The sequence below is a fragment of the Phacochoerus africanus genome, chromosome 16 (assembly GCF_016906955.1).
Source record: "Phacochoerus africanus isolate WHEZ1 chromosome 16, ROS_Pafr_v1, whole genome shotgun sequence".
Classification (NCBI taxonomy): domain Eukaryota; kingdom Metazoa; phylum Chordata; class Mammalia; order Artiodactyla; family Suidae; genus Phacochoerus; species Phacochoerus africanus.
Window position 1 is genome coordinate 20,271,534 of NC_062559.1, and position 26,357 is coordinate 20,297,890.

The 26,357-nt window shown below is 54.3% G+C and overlaps 2 protein-coding genes across 3 annotated transcripts in view; one reads left to right on the forward strand and one right to left on the reverse strand.

The window, feature by feature from the left end:
• Positions 1-26,357, reverse strand: part of SND1 (staphylococcal nuclease and tudor domain containing 1) — a 392,960-nt gene that overhangs the window by 53,994 nt on the left and 312,609 nt on the right. The gene's annotated exons all lie outside the window — the stretch shown is intronic.
• LRRC4 (leucine rich repeat containing 4) lies at positions 3,416-8,632 on the forward strand. The gene is made up of 2 exons (XM_047762977.1): positions 3,416-4,734; positions 4,934-8,632. The coding sequence occupies exon 2, from the start codon at positions 5,034-5,036 to the stop codon at positions 7,005-7,007; it is 1,974 nt and encodes a 657-aa protein (XP_047618933.1). The 5' UTR covers positions 3,416-4,734; positions 4,934-5,033; the 3' UTR covers positions 7,008-8,632.

The window sequence follows — 26,357 nt, forward strand, 5'->3', positions numbered from 1 at the left end:
GCACCGTGGATCTCTAGATTAAACTGAAGGAACCATTTGCTTCTCAACCTCGTGGCTCATTTCCAACACTTGGCTACAATCCCAAAGGATCAACCTTCTTCACAAAGCTTCACGTCTGAGGTGGGGTGGGAATCACGGCCTGTGAGAGCTGGAAGCAGCCCATTCCCTTCACTTTATAAACGAAGAAACCAAGGTTTAGGGCTGTTTTAATTTAACACTGTCACATGTCTAATCGGTGGCAGGAAGGGGTCTAGAAAGCTGATATCCTGGTCTTCAAAAGTGCAGGCACCAAGCTGTTGACACGGGCCGCGCCCAGGCACGGGCTGGCTTCTTCAGCTCTCTCTGGCTTCAGAGCAGCCGTCTCTCTGTGGGAAACCACAAGTGAAAACGATCTCAACCCAGAATTTCTTCCTTCTCTTCCCCTCAAAGCAGAAGCCTTTCTCTTCTTTTTATTCCCGGGTGGCGCCGCAGCAAATCAAGGAGTCAGTCAGAACCAGGGGCTGTGAGGAGCAATGGACAGATGGCTAGATGACACTCGGGTGACAGGATGAGAGGCTTCAGGGCCAATTTCAGTTGAAAAGAGCTGTGTGTGCTGCCATGGCCCCCCCCGGCCTTCTTGGTCCGGTTGGTAGTTTTTCTGATGCTCCCTCAGCCCGGCGGGCCTACAGAGGGCAAAGGAGCCCTGTCTGGAACTCTGGGGGCTGTGAGAAGCTTGGACATTCTCAGCTCCATCAGTATCCGTCATAAATATTTACCGCAAGGCCACCTCATTACTAAGCACTGATTTGATCCTACTCTTCCACCCCCCTACACTGCATGGAGACAGACCTGTCACTTGCTGGGCCTGGAGCGCAACAGATGGGGACTGAATTTCCCTACACCAGCCAGGCAGGCCAGCCCCTCTTTTGCCTGAGGAAGGAGGGAGAGCTGTATTCCAGGGCACCATCCAGAACTTGGCCAGGGTCTCCTCTGGAACTTGACCGGCTCAACGCCAGCGGGGGCAAAGAGAGGGCCCTCTCAAGAGCAGGTTTCGGATTCTCTTCCAAAGATCCCTATCAGGCTAGATTCACACCCGGGTATAAGGTGGGCCTTTCCCACTTGAGGCTGAAGATGTGCAAAAGGGGCTTAGTCAAGAAAGCAGTAAGAGCCACTAAAGAGCCCAGATGGAATTTATCTCCATTTCTCCCTTTCTTTGATTAGTAATTGTGAGCAAAACAAGTTAAAGGATCTATTTTCTTGGCTCTCCTTTCCTGCCCTTCAGTCTACATACATCTCACTGAAGGTGTTTTTGTTTCTTATGGCCACGCCCCATGGCACGTGAAAGTTCCCAGGCTAGGGGTTGAATTGGAGCTGCAGCTGCCAGCCTACACCACAGCTCACAGCAAGGGTGGATCTTGAATCCCCTGAGTGAGGCCAGAGATTGAACCTGTGTCCTCTGTGGATACTAGTTAGATTACTTTCCAGGGAGCCACGACAAGAATGCCCCACTGAAGTGTTTTAAGTAGCCTGTCCCCTCACCTTGCCTTGGCATTTACTCCATGCAGAGTGAACACATTGGACGATTTTGTTGCAGTGATGAAAACACAGGGCTCGGGGTGAGAAGACTGTGTTGAGATGCTGGCTCTGTGGCCTTCCGGTTATGTGACCTTGAGCATGTTATCTGCCTGCCTGAGCTCACTACCTCCATCCATAAAATGGAAACAACTGTGGCAACTGTGTCACTGGGTAAAGGAAGATTAAACAAGAACAGAACTATTTATCTTTCCAATCATCTCTAGGATAGTGGAAAGCATATAGCAGACAAACATCCCCGTACATGACTGTTGAAGGAGATGGAATAAAACCTGAGTTCTCACGGGCAGAAAATTCTGGAGCATCACTTCCATGCCCAAGACATCTGAGCTCTTGCCAGGCTCCACCACTTCCTATGTGATCACAGGTTAACATATCAGCTATTCATGTTCTTATCTGACTGCAAATGCATAATAAAAAAGTTGGTATATACAGCTGAAATGGACAGAACAATGTAAATCAACTGTAATAAAAGGATGTTTTTAAAAAGTTGGTAAACGATGGGGAATCCAACTTGCCTACAACAGAACTGTTTCCATGCTATTCAGAGACTTCAAACATTCTCTGGCATATTTAAGGAGCTTTCGGGTTACTAGGCAGCAGACAGTACTGAGATAAGGGTGTGGCAGAATCCAGAGAGGAGAGAGAGCCAAGACTTTCTCTTGCTAATAAGCGCGAGCCCACGTCCAGGTGATGGGCGGGCAAGCCTGCCAAGGCAGAGCGGGGCGGGGCACAAGGAGTCTGGAGGTAGCCCTTGAAAAGAAGCAATACCGAACCAAAGCCATTTTCCTACCAGCGGGCTTCCCAGGGCTTAGCCGCCGATGGCCCCACCCCCACTAGGCAGAGAAAGGGGCAGTCACTTTCCAGGGAGGGAAAAAGGAGACCCAGTCCTTTTCTCTCTTTTACCCTGGTCTGTCACATGCCGCCGGGTCTCCTCTCACCAGACGTAGGGGCAGGTTGCTACGCAGTTCTTCCCAGGGAGTCCCGGCAACTAAGAAGAGCCAGTGAAGCTCGGGGCGGGGGAGCAGCAGGTTTAGGACCCGTCCCCCCTCCAATCTCTGGGAGCCGGGCTGGGAAGAGTGAGACGCCGCAGCTCCAGCTGCATGAATGAACCGGTTGTGCCGTGGCTGCTGGGAGTTCACCTCGATCCTTCCTGCTGGTTGTTGTGATGTCCCAGGTTGTCATTCCCCCAGCTCCCCGCACTTGGTCTTTCCTTCCACTGTTTGCCTCCCCCGCAACCCTCATTAAGAAAACTATCATTTTAAGCCCTAGTTAAAGCGGAGGAGAGGTGAGGAAATCTGTGAGGGAGGGGGCAGGACGAACAGGCATCTGTGCAGTAGCGCCCCGGCCGCCCCCGCGTCCCTCCGCGCAGCTCTGAACTCCAAGCGTGCAGCCCGGGCCTCGCTGCCGGGGCGCCCCGTCAGCAGTCGGCGGGGGTGAGGATGACGCGGTCCGGGCGGGAAGCCCGCCAACTGCAGCAGCCCCGCCGCGGGACGCCGCGCCTCCGGCTCCCCGGCCCCTGAGCCCACCGCGCCCAGAGACTGAGGGTGCCCGGCGCCGGGGGCGGGGGCCGGGGCCGGCGCGGTCCCTCCGCCGCAGCCCTGTGCAGCTCCAGCCTATCAGCGGCCACCCGGCGGCTCCCTCCGATCGGACCAAAATAGCTGCGAACGCCTGCGACTTGCGCGCGGCCCCTCACTTGACGCTCGCTCCGGCTCTCTTGGCCGGCCAGCTCCCCGCGTCTAGAGGGGGCGGGGAGGAAGCGGCCGGGGAGGGGGGTGGGGGGTGGGGGAGAGAGGAAGGAGGGAGGAAGGAAGGGAGGAAGGAAGGAAGGAAGGAGGGAGGAAGTGGGACGGAGGCGCGGAGCTCGGGGCTGCGCGGCGCTGGAAAGCGCCGGCGTTAACCCCTCGAGGGCAGGCAGCGGAGGGGGAGCGGTGTTAATACATAAGAGCACTGCATCACGCTAATCTTCTCCCCAGAACAGTATGCGTCAGCAGTACATTCACGTTCTGACTGAAGGACAAAAGGATGAGAGAGCAGTCTGCGTGGCTGCTGCCTGCAACACCGCGAGCCCGGCGCGAGGAGGAGACGGTGGGCGCCGCGCGCAGGGGCCCCGCTGCTGCTGCCGCCGCCGCCGCTAGCGAGCGGGGACCATGTTCCCGGGCTCCGAAGCGTTTCCCGCAGCCGCGACCCCCGCTGCTCACGCCGCCGCCAGCGCTGGGGACGCTGCAGCAGTCCGCGGGCAGCGCAGCCGCTGAAGGCGCCGGGGGCCGGAGCCCCGAACTCGCTCCCTCCGCACAAAGCCAGAGCCGGCGGCGCACCGGGGGCCCGGCTGCGGAGGGCAATTCCGCGCCGCCGGGGGCCGTGCCCGCCCTCGGACTCCCCGAAGGGGCCTGCGGTGCGGGGCGACCCGGGCGCCGCGCGCTCCTCCGGCCGGCCGACCAGGTCCCGGCGCTGCCTCCACGCCGCTGCCCCTCGGGGGGCTGGACGGATTACTACTCCACGCACCAGCAGCCGGCGGACTGGCCAAGGAAGCCCGGCTTCGGTCTTTTTAACCCTTGAGAGGCGAGGCGAGGCGAGAAGGGGGTGTGTGTCTGGGGAGGGCGAAGGAGCGGCGAACACCTCCTCTTAACTCTCGCAGCACCGCGAGCCAACGACTGCATCAGCTGCCTCGGGCCGGGAGCGGCCGACACAAGCAGAGGGGGCAGCGCGGCGGCAGCACCGGCAGCGAACGCGGCCTGGGAGGCTGCGGGGCGCCCCCTCATTCCCCGCCGGGGTGGCAGCCCCGGAGCGGGCGGGGGGCGCTGGAGGCACACTCCGGCGATGAAGCGGCTTCCCCCTCGGCTGGTGCGAGCCGGGGCCAGGGTCCAAGGACAAAGCCGGGAAGCGCTGGGGCTGAGGGGGGGGCATGCACCTGCATAGCCCGCCGGGCCTTGGCTCTCCCGGCGCGCCTCAACTCCGCCGCTCCGCTCGCCGGCTCCGGATTTACTAGAAGCCATTTTGTCTCCCCCACCCGTCCCCTCCCCTCCCCTCTGCCCTCCCCGCCCCCTCTGCTTCCCCCTTTTGTTAATTAAAACTAAGAAGTGAGAATGGGAACGCTGTGGCCGGCTCTGGCGGAGAACGCTTAAGGACACCACGCCAATTCTTCCCTTCCTTCCTTCCGAGGTAGGTGACAGCGAGTGATTGGGTGGGGATGGTCGCAACGGGGGGCGGGGGGGGGGGGGGAGAGAAAGTCTCAGCTTTCCGAGGGCTGGTCTTGAGGTGGGGGGGGCTGGTAGACGAGGGGCCACTCTTTAGTTTGGCAGGATTGTTCCCGGCCGATCTGCTCCGTCTCTAATCGCCCCCTCCCCACCTCCTTCTCCAGATGGAAAGAGGAGCTCCTAGCTCACTTAAGCCGGGGTAGGGCTGGTTCTCCTTTCCGAGCCAAAATCCCAGGCGATGGTGAATTATGAACGTGCCACACCATGAAGCTCTTGTGGCAGGTAACTGTGCACCACACCTGGAATGCCGTCCTGCTCCCCGTCGTCTACCTCGCGGCACAAGTGTGGATCCTGTGCGCAGCCATCGCTGCTGCCGCCTCCGCCGGGCCCCAGAACTGCCCGTCGGTCTGCTCGTGCAGTAACCAGTTCAGCAAGGTGGTGTGCACCCGCCGGGGCCTCTCCGAGGTCCCGCAGGGTATTCCTTCCAACACCCGGTACCTCAACCTCATGGAAAACAACATCCAGATGATCCAGGCCGACACCTTCCGCCACCTCCACCACCTGGAGGTCCTGCAGCTGGGCAGGAACTCCATCCGGCAGATCGAGGTGGGGGCCTTCAACGGCCTGGCCAGCCTCAACACCCTGGAGCTGTTTGACAACTGGCTGACAGTCATCCCCAGCGGGGCCTTCGAATACCTGTCCAAGCTGCGGGAGCTCTGGCTTCGCAACAACCCCATAGAAAGCATCCCCTCTTACGCCTTCAACCGCGTGCCCTCCCTCATGCGCCTGGACTTGGGGGAGCTCAAGAAGCTGGAGTACATCTCTGAGGGGGCTTTTGAGGGACTGTTCAACCTCAAGTACCTGAACCTGGGCATGTGCAACATTAAAGACATGCCCAATCTCACCCCCCTGGTGGGGCTGGAGGAGCTGGAGATGTCAGGGAACCACTTCCCTGAGATCAGGCCTGGCTCCTTCCATGGCCTAAGCTCCCTCAAGAAGCTCTGGGTCATGAACTCACAGGTCAGCTTGATTGAGCGGAACGCTTTTGATGGGCTGGCCTCGCTGGTGGAACTCAACTTGGCCCACAATAACCTCTCTTCTCTGCCCCATGACCTCTTCACCCCCCTGAGGTACCTGGTGGAGCTGCACCTGCACCACAATCCTTGGAACTGTGATTGTGACATCCTGTGGCTAGCCTGGTGGCTCCGGGAGTACATACCCACCAATTCCACCTGCTGTGGCCGCTGCCACGCTCCCTTGCACATGCGAGGCCGCTACCTGGTAGAGGTGGACCAGGCCTCCTTCCAGTGCTCCGCCCCCTTCATCATGGATGCTCCCCGGGACCTCAACATCTCCGAGGGTCGGATGGCGGAACTTAAGTGTCGGACTCCCCCCATGTCCTCCGTGAAGTGGCTGCTGCCCAATGGGACAGTGCTCAGCCACGCCTCCCGCCACCCGCGGATCTCCGTCCTCAACGATGGCACCTTGAACTTTTCCCACGTGCTGCTCTCAGACACCGGGGTGTACACATGCATGGTGACCAACGTGGCGGGCAACTCCAATGCCTCGGCCTACCTCAACGTGAGCACGGCCGAGCTCAACACCTCCAACTACAGCTTCTTCACCACCGTCACAGTGGAGACCACCGAGATCTCGCCCGAGGACACGACGCGCAAGTACAAGCCTGTTCCTACGACGTCCACGGGTTACCAGCCGGCATACACCACCTCTACCACGGTGCTCATTCAGACCACCCGTGTGCCCAAGCAGGTGGCGGTGACCGCGACGGACACCAATGATAAGATGCAGACCAGCCTGGATGAAGTCATGAAGACCACCAAGATCATCATTGGCTGCTTCGTGGCGGTGACCCTGCTGGCTGCTGCCATGCTGATCGTCTTCTACAAACTTCGCAAGCGGCACCAGCAGAGGAGCACAGTCGCAGCCGCCCGGACAGTTGAGATCATCCAGGTGGATGAAGACCTCCCGGCGGCGGCGGCGGCGGCGGCGGCATCTGCGGCAGCAACAGCAGCTCCAGCCGGTGTATCAGGTGAGGGGGCAGTAGTGCTGCCCACAATTCATGACCATATTAACTACAACACCTACAAACCAGCACACGGGGCCCACTGGACAGAAAACAGCCTGGGGAACTCTCTGCACCCCACAGTCACCACTATCTCTGAACCTTATATAATTCAGACCCATACCAAGGACAAGGTACAGGAAACTCAAATATGACTCCCCCTCCCCCCCAAAAAACTTATAAAATGCAATAGAATGCACACACACACACACACAAAGACAGCAACTTTTGTACAGAGTGGGGAGAGACTTTTTCTTGTATATGCTTATATATTAAATCTATGGGCTGGTAAAAGAAACAGATTATATTAAAATTTAAAAAGAAAATCAAAACAAACTATTTTCTAACTTGTAAGTTCTATTTAAAGGGGGTGGGGGGACCTCGGGAATGCTGTGGGGTAGAAGCCACAAGTCAACTGGCTGTGTTGCCAGAGGGGATTTCTGGTTTAAGGTTGAAACTGCTAAGATAAACCCAACACCAACAAACATCCCTAAAGAGTTAGGGTGCGGGCTGCTGCGGGGGGGTGGGGGTGGGGGGGAGAAAGACTGAATCCGTCATTTTTTAGAAGATGCTTCATAGGACCCAGGAATACCCATTTCTATAGACATCTTTCTTAGGCTGAGAGCTGTCTTTACAGATTTATCTTATTTAAACAAACAAAAAATACAAAAAAAAAAAAAAGCACCAAGAATTTGTACTGTGCTAAAATGTTGAAAGGCAATAATTTTTTCTTCAAAGACCAAGGGGAAGATAGATCTGTAAAATGTATTTTAAATGGGAAAACCACCAAAATTCAAATGAATCCTTAAAGGGACTGAGTCTTTAACGTGTGTCCCTGTGCACAAGGCTTCTTGGTTTGTGCACGGGGACACGGTGTGCCCCGCCTGACAGAGCACTTCAGGAGAAGGGAGCTGGCGTAGCTCTCAGTCAAATGCTTTCACACTGCACCAGATTCCTGCCGTTGGGCTTAACCCACTCTGTGCAAGGCATGTGTCTATTCAGGGCTTCCCGGGAGAGGAAGGCGGCCCCTGAAAGGGGGGGTGGCAACCAGAGGGGGATGGGAAGGGGGATGGAGAGAAGGTATTCACAGGAGGCCATAACCAGCATTGTGCCACATCCACCTGTTGTTCCTGGTATCTGACAAATGATTGTAGACAATGATGGCATTTGATGATTTTTTTTTTTTTTTTAAGGCTTGTTTGTTTTAAGGTAGAGAAGGGAGAAGAGGCTGGGAGTGGGAAGCTTTGGGGAGTGGAAGCTTTTCTCATGCTTGTGATTTGGTGACTATTCTAAATGCTGATTCATTAGGGATTATTACAGCTGATGTCAACTGGTTGTGGTGATGGGGAGGGGGCAGTAGAGAAGAAAAGGAGCTCAGGCTCATTTAAAGCCATGAAGCCTTTCCCCACCAGGATGGTTCACAAAAGGGAGGTGAAATCCAGTTAAAACAAAGTGATAAATAGATGCGCACAGAGTGAGTTCCGCCAGGAGTCCTGTTGAATGTAGCACAAAGGGGGAGAGGCTTCCCGCTCCCAGCTCTGCCCCAGGAGGAGGCGGAAGAGAAAGTGGGGGGCTTGGGGGGGGGGAAGGCAGAGATCTCTGTTATTCTGGTCCATTTAATGCTGTAACTTCTTTCAGTTATTATTTTAGCTTTAAAAGGAAATAAAGGGTTCAGATTTGAGAGGGGGTGGGTGGGGTGGGGGATGCCAACAAAAGAACACTGATTGTAATGTGAGAAAAGTGTATTTTTGTATTTTAATAAATATTGTTCAATTTTTAATTCGATGTCCCCAAAGGGTTAAATTGAGTAAGCCCTTGAACCTATAGCTGCTTATGAGCATCGACCAAATCATTTCTATTTAAAGACAAGAACGGGAGGGGCGGACAGTGTTCCGTTTCTTTAAAGTATGGGAAACCGCTCGAGCTGTCAACCGCTTTTCCTTAGCTTAAATAAAAGCACCCCGATTCTAGTGCACCGTTCACAAGCTAAGTGTGTTAGTCCCTGGCTCTGTTGGGGGTAGAACCGAATTCCCTGTGCCCTGGAAAAGTGGGGGAAATGGGTCAGCCCCAGCTCCTGGGACCCGGCCAGGAGTTAAATGCCACCTCAGCAGAAGCTGCCGGTCAGACAGTACCAGCTCTACTCAGGGACCCCAGGGACCTGGATTTAAGAGGACTGCAATGATGCTGTGGGGCTTAGACATCCCACAGGCTGTGCTGCCTCTGTTCCGTGGGTGCTGAATGGTCAGACCTGTCTCGGTGGTGGTGGGTGTCCGTTTCCTGATGCTCAGCGGAGGAATGTCATCAGGCACGACGCCTAAACTGGGACCCTGCGTCTCTCGGGCGCTCGTGTTTATACCAATGCAGAGAATTGGGACTGAGTGGGTGTGAGCTCCCTGGCTCTGAGCAGGGAGAGAGGCAGGGAGCACTATGCAGTAGCTGGCGAAGAAAGGGCCAAATCTTAATCCTCCGTGTGTGTGTGTGTGTGTGTGTTTTCCATCACAAAATTTCTAGGTTTCAGTGTTTGTGGAAGCATGTATGCATGGACTCACACTTTTAGAAAGGGCCAAATCTTAATCCTCCGTTTGTGTGTGTGTGTATTTTCCATCACAAAATTTCTAGGTTTCAGTGTTTGTGGCAGCATGTATGCATGGGCTCACACTTTTAGAAACTGCCATTCATGTTCCCAGGCTACAAAGATTTGTTCCCTCTGCCTGTCCTTTACTACCCTACCCCCAATAGAGAGAGAGAAAACTGCAGCAGAGAAAAGGGTGGGACTTGGCTAGGATCAGTTGGAAAAAATGCAAGAAACCTCCCCTTTGCCTAATGCCTTAAGACACAACGCAGGCTGTTTAGAGCTGCTTCCCCGTGCACATTTGGGGCAATTGTGAAGGAAGTGGCTGCTTCTGAAGTAGAGGACGAGCAGCCATGTCCTAACACCCCTCCTTTTTGACAGCTATCTGGGCTGTCAGGGAATTAGGCAGGAGCCCTGTGATGACAAAGGCTCTGGGACTGAACAGAGATCTGGGGGGAGAAATGAAGAAACGGGCCCAAAACATTCCTGGGGAAGAGTCCTGAGAACAAATGCATTTGTCCTGCGGGTGGGGCATATGCAGGTCTTGGGAGGTGGGGAAGAAGTGGTTTCCAGAAGGAACCTCAGAGGAGCTGAGGGAGACTGAGAATGTGGTTCCTGCGCATGGGTGTCCTTAGAGCTGCAAGGGTGGTTCCTTTCCCTATTGGGCCTCCTCCCCACCCTGGGCCCTGGTTTGGCATTTAGAGCCGCCCTCGCCTCTGCGGCCACGCTGTTGTGCCCTCTTGTGTGGCAGGCACTTGGGAGAGCTTTTCAGAGGGGAGTCCCACGAGCACCTTTAAAGCGTAGCCCTTAATGCTGGGCTGGTGACTCATCCTGGGCCTGGCAGAGCGCTAGGATTTGTTAGCTGAGAATGGAACATGGGTTGGTAGCTCTTCAGGGGAGTAGTTATAGCAACATGTTAGAGGGAAAAAGACTACTGCTGATTATATGGAGTTAGTGGGTTTTCATTATAGAATTTTTTTTAAAGGCCATGAAAAATCACTTAGTCTAATCCCTTCACATTTTATGGCAACTCAAGGCAACTGAGCCCCAGAGAAATGGCAAAATATATCCGAGGTCATACTGCTAATTAGTTACTGGAAGAGGTGGGACTGAAACCCCAGGTCTCTTGATTTCCAAAACAAATGTGCTTTCTCATTCAGGTTCTTATTGGCTATCAGGAACGTATTTCCTTCCCGGCCAAAAAGCAGTGAAAATGGGCCCTTCCTGTAGATACTGCTGTGTTCCCATCCCCTTCCTCCTAGAGCTGTCCAGTGTCCTTCAGAACCAGCTCTGCTGCCCTCGAAGGCCCAGGCAGACCTCTGACCACAGGGGCCCTTGAGCTGGGCAAAGGGCCGCCCACGTGTGCTCACGAAGGACTTGGATTACACACAACAGCTTCCCAATTCTTGGGTTCCATGGCAGCCAGAAGCCACAGGATCCCACAGAGCGTGACGGCTGCTAGGGAAGAGGCGAAATGGACAAGGCAGGGTATTCACAGTGGCAGGGCAGCTTGGCCTTCTCCCAACCTTGGCCTTGGAAGCTGCGCAGAGTAGAGGATGGACAGAGGTCTTAGAGCCCCTCTCAGAGCAGCTTCCCCACAGGGGAGTGGTTTCTGCTTATGTGGCTAAACAAGGAGACTATGTGGGGAGGGGTGGCCCCCCTCAACTCCTCTCCTCCACTCTATCTCCCCTCGCCCCTTTATCAGGATCTGGCTGCCACTCCCATAGTCTGTTGCCTTTTATCACGCTTTGGTGTGAAGCTGCATCCTATTGTCCATGAAGGTAGAATGACAAGCTACTTTCTAAGGCCTAGAGACATTAGCGTTATCATGGATGTTAACACGTATTGAGGCTACCAACTTGGGGGGGGGGGGTGTGCAGCAGCAACATAAAAAGTCCCTTCAAGGCAATTCCTGTCAAAGGGGAAGACGTCCAGAGTCCATGGCCATTAACAGTGGAGAGAGCTCTGGCTTCCTTCGGTGGAGATGGGTAGGTGGCTAAGTAGGCCTTACTCAGCCCAGGCTACTACCTTAGAAGGGGGCCAGAGCCCACAATTAAGGCTCCAACATTTTACTGCAACAAAACAGCAAGAGCTTAAAATTAGAGAAGAAGAAAAAGAGAAAAAGAAGGAGAACATTTATATCCAAACATATGTCTGATTTTATCTCCTCTGCTGGCACTCAGCACGCCATGCCATCGGCTAATGCAAGCACTGTTCACGCCATTTCTGAATCCTGCCTCAGCTAAACTGCAAGGCAGCTTTTGGCTCAAAAGCACCTCTCTTGGTTTCCATCCATTCAGAAAGCACCCTTTTCCCCAGAGGGGGGAAGAATGGTGTGGGCAGTGGATTAAGGTTGTTTTCATCTTTGCTTTAAATTGAAATGAAGTAAATTGCTTCTTGGAGCAGGGACAAAGGCTTCGGGAACCAGATCAGGGAAATATACATATCTACAAAGCAATATAGCATAGTGCTTGCAAGTACAGACTCTGGAGCCAACCTTCCTGGGTTTAATCCCAGCTCCATCGCTTACTAGCTGTGCGACACGGGACAAATACTCACTTCCCTCATCCGTAAAATGGGCACAATATTGGTATCTACCTCATTACTTCATAGGTTGTGGCGGGAATCGAAATTTGATGATATACAAAGTGAATCGCTTTGCTGCACACAAGAAACACAACACTGATTAATCAAATACACTTCTATTTAAAAAAACTGACGATACAGCTAAGGGGATGGACCAGCTGACTAGCTGACCCATCACCACCTCTATTCTCGAACCCCGCCCATGTCCAAGGAGAGAAGCTGCCTCTTGCGCTATCCTAGAGAGAAAGGAGGATGAGCCAGGAGTCACGGGCATCTTCAAGCCCAAGCACTATGGGAGAGACGGGCTGATCTTTCCTTCCCTGGAAGACAGTGCCTTGTGCCCTGTTCTTGAATCCAGCTCTTCCGTGGGCCCAGCGCCCTGTCTTAATCCAGGAATAGATTACCTTTCCTTGTGGTGAGTCAGGAGAAAGGAAAGCTGCCTCTGCAGGCGGTGGTGCACATGCTGAGGGCCAGGCCAGGAAACATCTATAGGAAGCCCTGGTCCTGGACCACGAGGGAAAGCTTCCCAGGCCTTTTCTACCCCACCCTGTTGCTTTGTCAGGTTGCTTTACCAAGGGAGGTGGGGCCCGTGGAGGCATAGAGAGGGCTGCCGGGGCTTTGCAGCAGTGTTGGAAGGGCTCGGAGGAAAGAAAGGCAGGGAAGAAAAAAAGCACCATAATTTGGGCGAGTGAGCAGAATGGAGCTCGATGGCAGATATACAGGCTAAGGGGCTGCAATGCAGTTAGGGAGGAAAGCCAGGGAGACTCCTCTGCCCTGGCAAGAAGGAGGCTGGCTGGACCCCGGAAAGGGGAGGACGGGTGGCGTGAAATTCAGGGCATGAAGGAGAGGAGAAGAAAAGCAGGGAGATCAACTTTCCAACAGAAGCCTAAGAAAGAATGCATTTGATTTCCTAATGAGAGGCTAGAATTAGATTTTCGGATGATCACAGGTTTCATCCTCTGGAATGTGCCAGCTTTGCTGTCAGTACTTGGGCCAAACCACCTACCCACAACAGTCCTGTTCCCTGGGCTGGAGGCTGTCCACTTCTTGGAGGGAGAACCCCGCCCTCAGGGCTATAATCAAATTCGGATCCTGCCAGGCTCCCTTATTTTCATCAAGGCACAGTCATGGGGGGAGAGGGGAGGGAGGAGGAGAGGGTGCAGCTCACTGTTTATCCACAAAAAGTGTCATATTGGAGGGAGGGTGTTATGTCAATCGCATTTTCCCATAAAAGTAATGCTGACTGGGAGTTGGGTGTGCATGGACCCTGGCAGTGAGTCAGAGGGGTCAGGCCTGGCCTGTGGCGGCAGCCCTGGGAGGAGCGCTTTTGGCAAAGAAGTTAGCACCTGAGAAGATGCTCTGTTTTCTCTAGCTTATCCCGTTCAAGGGTTTGAAAACTCCAGTAGGGAGGCCCTGAGACGGAGGCCACTCTGGGCAGGTGTGGGGAGTGGATGCACCAAAGCAGCACTTAGCCTTTCAGGTTTGTCCATCCTGTGCACCTGGGAACAAGCCTGGAGCGACTCCTCGAGTTCAGATTAATTGCTAAACACCAGAGGGACAGCCCTTAGCTCCTTGTTTCTTTCACAGTCACCCACCTTCTTCTATCTCCCAGTAATAAAAAGCACCCCTAGGGAGTTCCTGTCGTGGCTCAGCGGTAACAAACTCGAATAGTACCCATGAGGAAGCAGGTTCCATCCCTGGCCTCGCTCAGCGGGTTAAGGATCCGGCGTTGCCGTGAGCTGTGGTGTAGGTTGCAGAAGTGGCTCAGATCTGGCGTGGCTGTGGCACAGGCTGGTGGCTGCAGCTCCGATTTAATCCCTAGCCTGGGAACTTCCATATGCCATGGGTGAAGCCATAAAAAGCAAAAAAAAAAGCAAGCACCCCAATTAATTCTCACATTGCCCCCCCCCCAATAATCACTATTTGAGTATAACCATCTGCTATGCTCGGACCCAGGATATCCTGCAACATTCTTCCTTTTTACAAGCTTGATGGCTCTTTCTTCCTTCTAACAGTTCCGTTTCCTCTTCCGAGGCACGCCCTTAGTCTGCAGGCTCTTACATTAATGTTCAGGAAGGTCTCAACCCCGGTTCCCCTGTCTGTGCAGGTGCTGAGTTAGTCACCAGGTAAGCCACGCTGCTGCTCAGTGAGTCACCCAGGGTGACAGGAGAGCTCTCACACTAACTGCTCCTAGTGCAAAGTATGCTTTCCTGGCCTCGGGCGCTTCTTCCCAGGCTTCTAAGGCCCCACCCACTCACCCAAGGTTCGTCACCAGCATTCAGACAGGTCCTCCCACTCAGATCCCACCCTGTAGCTGAAGTGAATGAGCTTACAGGTCGGTGAATGGCATGAACTATAGGTAGCTCTCCACGAGGACAGTTGGCAGGACAGGGCAGCTGTGTTTGAAGGAATTCTCAGCACATCCCTCACAACAGGCCCAACACCATCCCCGAAATGGAGCCGAGGCCTCAGATACTAACAGCCTGTTTCTGCGGCCTACTAGCTGCAGTAGATACCAGTTATAATCTATTACCATTGCAAGAAGACTTAATTTCTGGACTTAAAGGAAGTCGGATAATACTTTATCCTATTAGCGTCTGCCTGTGTGAATTGACAATGGCTTCCTTCTGACATGACAGCATATTCTTCTGATTCATCTCTTAAGGGGATGAACCGGGGAAGTCTGGAGTAAGACAGGAGGAGGGCCGAGGAGGAGACTGCTTCAGGAACCAGGGGAAGGGAAGATAATTTTAAATAAGGAATGGGGAGAGGAGCCTTCGAGGGACGTGGCAAGACTGAGATATCTCAGGGCAAGTTTGCATTTCATTTTGTTTCCCTTGTGAGGGAGGTGAGGGCGACTGCTGGGTGTGTTGTGTGCATGCCTCTGACGGAAAAAGGCTCTGAGGCCACAGAGACGTACAAAGTTAAGAATAAGGAATTGGCCTCTTCCCCGTGCTGGCTTCAGCTCGCTGGGCTGAGGGGTAGCTCTCCCTTTCCTTAATCCCTCGTCCACATTCCTGCCCCCACCTGCTTGGACCAGTGCTATCCTGCCAGCTGAGGACACCTTCAGACCACGAGTGTGTTATCAAGGCTGGCGACCCTGCAACGGCAATGGCCGCGGAGGACAGGATGGTGGTTTCCTGCTTTAACTTCAAGAAGTGAAGGGAATTTCAAATTCAGACAATCTAGTTGAACCTTCTCATTTTATTTGTGGTGAAAATGGAGCCCTGGGAGGTAGGACTGCAGGTGTCCGGTAGCCGGGGATGGGTGCGGAGACCAGGTCTCCGGTTTCTGGGTTCTCCACCCACTCTACTGCTGAACGGCGGCAGGGCTGCCATGCCTTACAACTCCAGGGGGCGCCACTGACAGAAGCTACCCAGGGATTGGTGCCCCCTGGGGCATGCAGTTTGGTTCAATCCCTCACCCTTTGCTTGCAGGGAGGGAAGGCCTTTCCACACTTAATGCTCTCGGACAGATGGTGTCCACTCCTGACTTCATTCAAGGAGTCAGAGCTGGGAAATCAGGCAGCTTTCCCTTTCTCCTCAACCACGGCCTCCAGGGCAGGGAGTACTGACGGCAGCCCAAACAGCTAACACATTAAAAGTGGCCGAGGCCGCTCTCCTCATCCCGACAAAAGCAAAGAGCTGTCAAGAACAGGTAACCCTGTACAGGGAAGTTCTGCAGAAGTGCGATCATGTCAGAGGTCCAATCAAGGTCAAGACGACCATGGGAGAAGCAGAGACGTCTTGAGTTCTGCTGCCGCCTTGCCTGGTACTGGGAGTTCAGGGAGCCTCACGGGGAAAGGGCGGCCAGTCCAGGCTGACTCGGGGCCTGCAGTGAGGGAACGTCTCCTCTTCCCCCATCTCAACAAGTCCTCTCCTGGGGAATGGAGTGACCCTGGCTGGAATCTTATCACATGCATTTAATTAGAATCCGTCTCCTTCATGATGGTTTCCAGTGACGTCCCAACAGAAACATTCTGGAAAACAGCCGCTCTCGGCCAAGGATCTCTTTTAAGCAAGTTAATTTAGCAGAAATTTGCCATCTTGGATTGGGTGGAGTTACCTCTCTTTTCAGCGTCGAAGCTCAGAAGAGGGGAGGTGGAGGAAGGCAGAGACATAAAGAGGAGGGCGGGGGCTTTGAGCAAATGAGTTTCCATCTATGAAGGAGCGGTAATTTCTGCCAGCTCCCCTAGAGACCGGTCCCCTCCAATAATGGCCTGACTCTAATGATTCCCACTCCTAAGCAACAGCCTGTGTTCCGCTGGTGTTGAGATGAGCAGTGCCAGAGAAATTCCTTTCTCTCGGAGATGCTGCTATTATCATTGCGCAGGAGAGATCACAGCCAGGAGGATGTGCTCCTGGGAGGGGAGACCAAGCTCACCAGAGAACCTGCCTCTCGCAGGCATGGTCCTGCTGACCCAGGGCCAAAAAGGCTGAGAGGGAGGCAGGCACTCTGGACCGGAGGGCGGAGCCTAGAGGAGGTCAAACAACGCCAGGCCAGCAGGCCGGCCGGCTGGGAGGCGGGCTGGGGGGGGGGGGTGTCGAAGGGGTGTGGAGTGTGTGGGTGTGATGTGAACTCAGTGATCACATCTAAGATACGCAACACAGTAACACATACAGTCAGGCACTTTCAGGACCCTAAATATCCATCACGTTCAGGGCAGAAGCACGGGCACGTGGGCAAGGCGGAAACTGGGGTGATAACTGAGGTTGCGGGTGGGGTCCTCTTATTCTGCCCTCTCCCTTCTCACACACTGAAGTCAGTGCGGAAACCTAACACTGTGGCTGCAGTTACTGCCGAGACTGCTGCCAGCAGGTCCTGAGTAGGGGGTGGGGAGTCCCCTTCTTTGGCCCCGGGTCGCTTCCCGGTGATGGAGACGGACTGCTTCCCGAGGCTGCCTTGCCAGATGTGCCAGCACGCAGCCCAGCCAGAGGGCCTGCAGTGCAGACAGATGCCCTGGGCCGTGTTCAGGATGGCGAGACCCTTTATGGCACTGCGGCTCAGCTCTGGGGCAGTGCCAGAGCGGCAGGGTTGATGTTCCTCGGCCAGATTCACTTCCCCCCAAACCTCTTCAAATATGTGGGCCATGGAGACGAGCAAATTTAATTAAATTACTGTGTCATGGGCTGCCCTGCCTGGGCGAGGGCTAAAAATGGGCTCATGCTGACACGCAGACCCATCTGTGTCTACAGAGCATGCGTCGCTTTGTGCTTGGCTGTCAGCAGCTGCATGGGGTTGGCAGCGCCCAGTGCTGGCCCCGGTGCACTGGCCCCTTTGCCGCAGTAAGACAGAGTCCACGGGAATACAACTCAGACCCTGAACGGCTCTGATGACCTTTCCCTTCTACCTAGGAGATGCCTGAGCGGCCCTCCCGCTCCCTCCATTGGTTTACTTCTCCTCAAATGCCTCTCTTGCAGAACCCAGGACTTTCCCGTAAGGCAGGGGCCTGTGCCGAGCCAGGGAAGGAGGGATGAAGCTGCAGGGAGGTGTGATTCAGAGGAGCGCACGGGCAGGGTTTGTTTAGCTTGGCAGGAGATGGAGGGGTCTCCCTGGTGATTCTCTAGAGCGCGACTTCGCCAGATCCCCAATGGCAACTCCCTGCTGGAGACAGAACCATTTTCTAGTGCCAGAGTGCAGCAGCAAAGCTTTCTCTCCCCCTGTCCCTGCTCAGATGTCATGGCTGAGACAGAACGTGACCGTCACACACAGGCAAGAAGTAGCAACTGGATCCCTGTAATATTTGGAAAGCAATACCCCAAACAAATGCTGGCTGTGCTGTACCTGTGGGCCCCACAGGGTCATTTCATTTCTGCTTTGCAAGTTCAGACCTCACTGCTTCAGCTCACAAATACCACGAGGGTGCAGAGTTGGCCCCCGAGTAGAGCGGCTGCTGCAAAATGGCCTGTGTTGGGATCACGGGTGGTGTGTGGAGTGGGAGACACTGCAGACTGGGGAGCGGGGGCTTTTCCACTGGAAACTGAGACCCAGGAAGAGACAGCTCAGGCATCTTTTCCTTCCTTGTCCCCAGAGAGAGCAGCGCCATCTCTCATGACTATGACTTCAGGGAAAGCCACTCGAGGAACCGGAGAGATTGCCATGTGCAGGGCCAACAGGAGCAATTGAGCTGGGTGGCTCGAAGCTGTGCTTCTGCAGCCCCCTGGGGCCTCGGGCAGATGCCCAGATGATGTGGGAAGAGCCGGCAGCCCTCTAGGTCCCTGGCTAGGCAGGGTTACAGGCAGTGCCACAGTGAGTTAGGGTAGAGCGGCCCCAATCTCCACGGCTCTGAACCGCCGTTGCCTGACGAGGGGCTCGGCAGTAAGGAGATAGCAGCACCCCGCCAGAGCCCTGCTGCCTAACTGGGCTGGGGTGGTAGTGCATCTGCCACGGTTCTTGCTGGCTAAGGTTTTTGGCTTCAGAAAGGTTACTTTCAGGGTCAGGACAAATGCTGTCAATTCAGATCCTGGGGACCTAATTGGAGAACTGCCGGACTGTGGCTGCGGGTCACTCTCAGTCCAGCAGTTCTCCATGACAAGAATTTGGGGATCAAAAGCAAAAGCAGGCAAGGTCACTCAAATGCGGAAGAGAAGAGAATGGATTCAAGAGAGCAAGTTTCCCGGGCTAAGAGGCTAAGCGACAGCTGTAGCAGGAAGAGAAAGTGCTGGCCGGAAGCCCACGAGAACAAGAAGTTGACCAGCCTGGTGACACACCTATCATGTGGCTTTAGAGAAACAAGAAGGTTCCTAGGTGCTGGCCAGGGTAAAGGGACTTTCTTCCTACTTCCCAAATCGGGCATGAGAGGAGACCCCGCCCCTAGGCTGTAGCTAACCATGATGTCTGGGTGGAATAAGGCCCCTCGACTGCACCCCATCGACTGTCTCACGCTCACCGGGACGGGACGGCGCTCACCAAACGACTGGTTCTAACTGTGGGGACAGAAGCAGAGGCCTCTTCAGGCAGCCCCTGTCTTTAGTCACTATGTTATTGGTCCTTGGGTGCCAATAAAGATACTGCATCAAGGATTAAGAATACCCTAATCCTGGAGTTCCCGTCGTGGCGCAGTGGTTAACGAACCCGACTAGGAACCATGAGGTTGCGGGTTCGGTCCCTGCCCTTGCTCAGTGGGTTAACGATCCGGCGTTGCTGTGAGCTGTGGTGTAGGTTGCAGACGCGGCTCAGATCCCGCGTTGCTGTGGCTGTGGTGCAGGCCGGTGGCTACAGCTCCGATTAGACCCCTAGCCTGGGAACCTCCATATGCCGTGGGAGCGGCCCAAGAAATAGCAACAGCAACAACAAAAGACAAAAACAAAAACAAAACAAAAAGAATACCCTAATCCTGAAGAAAATACCGCAAGATGCAGAGACAGTGGGCAACAGATCTTAGTCCTGATACCCGCCTTGAAAAGGGCTGGCCGTGGGGGCTGAGTGCGAGCAGCCTCAGACTGGGGCCCTTTTCTCCAGTGGAGAGGAATGCTTTCAAACAGTGTGGATAGCAGCGGAGCCTCAGGGCAAATCATGGGAACACTGGCATTGCTGGAGCACGGGCAAGGTCTAGGAACCTTTTTGCTGAGTGCCCTGTGCATAGCTGCACAGGTGGGCGAGGAGCCACTGCCAGATGATTGGGCTGGGGGGTCTCGCTCAGGCCGAGCCTGCTGCATGGGGTCCCCACTCCGGTCCTTGTCTACAGCTCGGCAGGTGGTGAGCCTGGGGAGAGGCTGAGGGAGGTCCTTGCCCTGGAGCGACTTATCTTTTCCGTCTACAAGGTCACCTGCAGCCCCTCTCGCATTTGTCATCCGCCACTTTGTTTCTCTCGGAGGGGGATGAGGGGGAAAGGAGAGGAACTGATTCAAGCGGGGCGTTACAGGCACCACCTTTCGGTGCCCGGAGCCCGTCTGAGAAGCCAGGGAGCGGGAGAGGGTGTCTGTGTTAAAGGGAGAAGAGGGGAGGAGACGAAAGACGGGCGATGTCTGACACCTGCTCTCGCGGCCCCCAGTAACAGTCAGGAAGCACAGGGAGGAGAATGAAGGCTCTCTGCAAAGAGAGGCCAGCTCTGAGGGAGACTGGGAAGTGTTTCCTTCATAATCTGAACGTAGACCTTGCTGTACCCTTGTCTTAGGTGATTCAGATTAAAAAAAAAAAATTTCTTTTTTTTAAGCGTGTTGTCTGGTTCAATATGCCTGGGCATGAACTAAGAGTGGTCTCCACGGCAGCCCCAGATTGACCCACAGGCCAGGCCTGGCTGGGCCCCTTCATCTGTGGGAAAGCAGGGCAGGAGAAGGATGGGAGTGGCAGACGTCACTGCATAAAGCTGGGGCCATCTGCACCGCTGCGAATCAAGGTTGGCTCAGACAGAAGGCGCGAGGGAGGAGGTGCAGCTGCTGATGGCTCAGACAGCTTGGACCTGTCCAGGCAAACAAGCCGCTCAAGTGCAAGAACAGCCAGCCAAGTAGGCAGAGCTTGAATAAGGACTTAAGGCTTGAAATATCTGACAAGATACGGGGAGAGGGGAGGAAGCTGTCTGGGATTTCAACTGGTGTCTGGCCCTGCCTCTCACTGCTAAGGCAGGTGGTTCTACTGCAGGGTGGGAGGGGATGCTTGGGAGCTGGTGGGTGTCACCCAGGCGAGCATCCCTCGAACTAGATGAAAACAAAACCCAAGCCTTCATCTTAGCAAATTGCAAAGACAGCTCTGGGTGGTTCTTCCTCACTAACGCCCTCCAAACAAGATCGAACTGCTGTCCACAGATCCCTATGTCCCCTCCTGGCCCCTGCCCAAGGTTAAGAAGCACTGGGCTGTGTGCGCACCTGGGGTGGGGGTGGGGCTGCACCATGGGCCTCACAGTCCGGGATGGCAGCTGTGCCTCAGAACTAGCTAAGGGAGGTGACACGGGGTGCTCAGCAGTGGGATGTCCAAGTGCCATTACAGCTCCTTCTGGTGAGACGCTGAGAGAGTGGGTGTGGATCCCGAGCACATATGACCCGCAATAGGGAGCTGTTAAAAAAATACTAGCGTTCTGACTCTAGACCAGAGTTGGAGATGGTACTTTGATATTTAAAAAATACATCCAGGGAGTTCCCGTTGTGGCACAGTGGTGTAGGTCGCAGACGCGGCGCAGGTCTGGTGTTGCTGTGGCTGTGGCGTAGGCCAGTGGCTATAGCTCCGATTCAACCTCCAGCCTGGGAACCTCCACATACCGCTGGTGCGGCCCTAGAAAAGGCAAAAAGACAAAAAAGACCAAAAAAAAAAAGAAACAAACAAACAAAAAACATCCGGGTGATTTCAGGGCACGCCCAGGATGACAGCCTCTGCTCTAGATTTGAGAGGACAGGGATAAGACTCAGCGGTCAGACAGGACCGTCCCATCACTAACTCCAGAAGCTCTTCTTGTACGTGGTTTCGCTTAAGCTGAGCTAATGGCCCTGAGGTTTCATTCAGGTTCAGGAGAGTAACTTCCAAAAGTGGCCAAGCATCACTTGACTGACAGCCCAAAAAACCCCAAAAGGAAACCCTCCTACACACACGTCACCCTCCCCAGAGCCCCTGGCAAGCAGAGAGTGCAGATTGTTAGGGCCCATGGATAGCAAGTGGGAGAAGCCGAGGCACAGAGAAAATGCCATTTCTTCCAAAGGCAAGTGAGAAGGGAACAGAGTGTTTCTCCACGGCCATTATCGGCCAGAAGCCCGCCCGAGTCACAGGCGGCTCTACCAACTCAGGCAGGGCCCCAGATCACAGTTGCGGTTCATAAGCCTAAACGAATGAGAAACTACTTTTTTAAGCATTAGGTTTCGGACCCTTAGCTGACTGACACTCCCTGCTGGAGCCCTTCTTTGGCTCACGTCTCCATTGGCCTGCTTGTCTAGAGCAGGTCCAGCGGGCGGCCCCGTGCCAAGTGCTGGGCAACAATGGACATGACAGATGCCCTTGAGGTGCTTGGTGCAACGGGGGAAATGATTGCAATGGATGGCCTAAGTGTGGCGGCAGGGGAGACAGGTCCTGGGGAGCAGAGTCAGGGAAAGCTCCCGCCTCCCCTGGTCCCACAGCACCTCTGAGGCCGCCTGTTCTCACGAGGAAGAAGCTCCCCTCGTTGGAATCCTGGACCGAGGGACTGGACAGTGGCAGGACCAATAGTGACTCAGACCCTGGGGGCGGGCAGACAGACGCTCCCGACCCTCCTACAGAGGCGAGGAGGTGACTGCCGCACCTCTCTCAAGCTGGCATTTGCTGACAGGACTCTGTCAAGGCTTCCTCTGGAAGTGGGAAGGAGGGGACTCAGGCTCTTGGTAAATACTACTGGGTAGGGAAGCTCTGGGCTATTTGACCTTGGCAGTGTGTAGCCTTCCCTCTGCTTCAGCTTCCCTTAGCAACACACAGCCTCGCTGAATGTTTAGGTGTAACTCGCAAAGCCCCCTGAGTAAAGCAGAGCCAGCGGCTTGCCCCTGAACGAAGAGATGCTAAGCTGGGGTCCTAAGCAAGGCTGTGTAAAAACGTAGCACAGAAGCTTCCAGCCCGAGCTCCTGAGCTCCATTTAGCTTGGCTGCAGCAAGCTGCTGTGTGCCCCACCTGCTGAGCAGCCAGAGCAAAGCTCTGCCTGGGAGTTGGAATAGACACTGAGGACACAGAAGAGCCATGCCGGACTTGTGTGCAGCACGGGGAACACGGGGACTCCTGGGGATGGGTGGGAGAGGGGGCAGGTTTCAGCGCCCCACCTGCAGCCCAGCTTCAGCAGAATCCCACTAGGGACAGTGTGGAACACGGAGGCAATCAGGACCCTCCTGTGACCTGTGTCACAATGCAGCCAGTGAGGTTCTCAGGGTGGGAGTGCCGGCAGGCAAACCGCACGGTACCCCAGCTCTCTGACACTGAGGACATTTGGTGCAGGGGACCGTCTGCGTGTCCCCCCGGAGCTCTGGTTACAGACACAGTCCAGTCTGTCCTCGGTGCCCACCCTGCTCATCTACCCCAGAGCTGAGGGTCCAGATTACTCACGGGAACTCACCCTAAGAGCTCAGCTTAGGTTACGCAAAATCCCAAACCAGAGCTCACCTAGGCTCCAAATTTATTCTCTTAAACCACAAGTTCTCAACCTGAAATGAACATTAGATTCACCTAGGGAGGTTTGTTTTTTTATTTTTTTTTTAAGTTTTAGTGAAGTATAGTTGATTTACAATGTTGTGTTAATTTCTGCTGTACAGCAAAGTGGAGAGCTTTTAAATTAAAAAAACTTTTTTTCATTATAAAACTTTTGACTTGAAAGATCCAAAACACTGAAAATAGAGAATTGTTAGGAACTCCCATATACCAACCACCCAGACTCAACAATTCTCAAATTTGTCCTATTTGATTCATCCCTCTCCCTTTTTCCCCGCCGAAGTATTTGAAAGCCTATCTCGCCCTTTCGCACCTCAGCGCATGCACCTCGGAACAACACAGCCACGTTTTTCCAGAATCATAATGCCGCCATCACGCCTCACACAAACAGCATGCCCGGGATCACCTAATGAACCTGGAGAACTTAAAAAGCTGGTGCTGGATGAAGCCAGGGAGGCCCAGCTAGCAGTCTCTTCCCTAAGCCTCCGGCAGCCCCCAGCTCCCGAGAGCAGCCAGGGCTGGGAACAACTGCCCTGTCACTCCAGGACCCTTCTACGGGGTCTGACGCAGGCTCCACCAATGGCCTCCGGCCTCCAGCCACATAGTATACAATCCAGAAAGTCACCGACCAGGGTGAAGGGGAGGGGAAAAAAAGCATTAGGAAATCAGCAAGCCACAGAACAGACCCCCTGGTTCCAGGCCAGGCTGCTGAAACTTCAGGAATCGAGGCCCACTCACTCAGCCCCTCACACCAGGCAGCCTGCTTCGTGCCGCCTCTATTTCTAGCTCTTTGCCCTCTGTACACACCGTCTCTCTGGCCGGGGGTTCTGGGCAAACTCGGAGCCCCAGGGTCTGGCCTTGGCCAGGAGTAATGAGGCCTGTGGTGGGGGGGGGGGGGGGGGGGAGCACCAGAGCTTCTTGGGTGTTGGTATTGCCCTGGGGTTTGAGACCAGTCTTCAATTTTCCTTACTTCATTTCAAAAAGTAACTAAACAAAACATCCTGCAAAAAGATGAGGCTGTATCACTGCAGCTAAAAATACCTCTACCGAGGGCGTCCGCTCACCAGCTCCTCAATTAGAGACGATACAGGGCCCCGTGTGAGCTGTGCAGTGCTGGCAGCTCCACAGGGGCTCTGGGTGGCTGGGGACAACCCCTGGAGTGACTTAGTGACTGCTGGGTGGAGGGGGGCTGGCGAGCAACCAGCCAGCCACGATGAGGGGCGCAATCAAGTACGTTCTTTTCCTCATGAACCTACCGCCTGAGCCAAGAGAACCCCTGCCGCCTCCTGCAAGAGACCAAAATGCCATCTCTGAGGAGGCCCCCAAGTGATCAGGGACCGTTGTTGACTCCCCAGGGTTCGCAGGGGTGGGCCAATGCCACCCCGTCCGGCTCCGGGGTGTCTGTGCTGCTGGGCAACTTCCAGGATGAGTCAGTGGTACCCAGACACGGGGGAGGCCGCCCGGTGGCCTCAGCTCAGGAGGTGCAGACTTGACAACTGAAGGGGGTAACGAGTGGGAGGCGTAGGGCCTCTTTCTCCGGATCTCTTTTCTGGGTCCTCTCAGCACCCAGAGGTCATTCACTCTAGCAGAGTCGTTTTTATTGGGGAAGATGAAGCCCGGGGCAGGTAGAATGATTCTCGTCAAGGTCAAAGATTGAGTAAATGGAGGAGCCAGGCCTTAAACACGGCCTTTTGGATTCTGAGTCTAGTGCTTTGATCCACTGCACTGTCTTTCCAGTGAGCGGACTCATTCTAAGCTTTCCGCAAGTGTCGCGAGAGCCATGGGAAGAGCTATTTTCCCAGTTCAGGGCCACAGGGACCTCAGGTGCGTGTTCCCTGGATGACCTGGGAAATTCGTAAGCCCTGCAGGTTCTGGCGAGCTCAAGAGCCAGATATCCAGTGGGAACAGGGACAGTGCCAGAGATCCAAAGCCATGCCCTTCTTTGCTGCCCGGGAGAGGGGGAAATATCTTGAGTTAGCCTGACTCCGGGCTCTCAGGAGAAAAGGGGGCGAGGACAAGACCCCGCCTGTCTGTCTGGATGCAGGCGTGGCTCTCCTTTCTCATTTCTGGGCATCATGTATGCCCCTTACGAAAGAATCTGGAAGGTTCCGTCAAGAGCATGAGAGGACTGAGTCAAAAAAAAACAACAAAGTATTGAAGAAAAGTTCTAGGTATGGGAGGAGGCGCAAATGGGTTCAGGAAGAAGAGTGCAAATCAAACATTTCCTGAGTGCTTGGTGGGGGCAAAAAGGGTACAGGTCCTGTGTGTCCAGTGTGGTGGCCACGAGCCTCATGTGGCTAAATTAAAATTACACTTCATTAAAGATTCTGTGCCTCGGTTGCACTAACCACATTTCAAGTATGCGATACCCAGAAGTGGCCAGTGGCTGTTACACCGGACAGCATGGGTAAGGAGCACGCCCATCATCCCAGGTCTCCTGGAGAGTGCTGGCAGACTGGCTAGTTGTTTTCTCTCTCTCTCTTTTTTTTTTTTTTTTTTTTTTGCTGGCCACAATGAGGCATTTCTGAAACCTCTTTGGGGAAGAATTGAACTGAGGAAAGCTAGAAGGTACCATTATTTACTCCCCAGCAAACCTACTCATCTGAAAACAGCTTAGAGCAACCAGGAGCCCGAAGCCACCAGTGCACTAGACTCACCCCAGGCCCTAACCCCTCTCTCCCCAGGGCCTCGTCTGCATGTTCACAGCCACTCTGACCTTTGCATATTTTATTCCGTTTCTATTTTACGCTGTTTTAATTGATGTTTAATATAGCTTAACTCTGTGTGGTGTTCAAAGCCCCTCACCAGGGGGCCGTTCACAGGCAGAAGCACAATTAATAGCGATCCCCAGAAAATTATGCCCTGTATCAAAGTTGTCATTGCACCATATAAATGCTTATTATTACTATTGAATTCTCCAGCCCGGACACCTCCCTGTGTTTACTAGGTAGCAGATAAACCTCTGTGTTTGTGCCTTCCCTACTCCACCACACCATCAGGACTAAATATAACCCTTGTGTGTATGTTTAGCTCATTGAGCTGTGCTTTGGAAAAGGGAGGAAAAAAAAAATCAGAGTTAATAAAACTAAATTGGCCTGAAAATGTAATTTGTTCCTCCCCCACTTGGCGACCCCGTGAAAGACAAACAGACATCACTGCTAAGATGATGGGCGACCAGCCTCGGCTACAGGGCCGAGGTGAAGCCCAGACCCTGATGCCACAGCATGGCTTTCGCTCAGCCTCCTATGTGAGTTGAGGG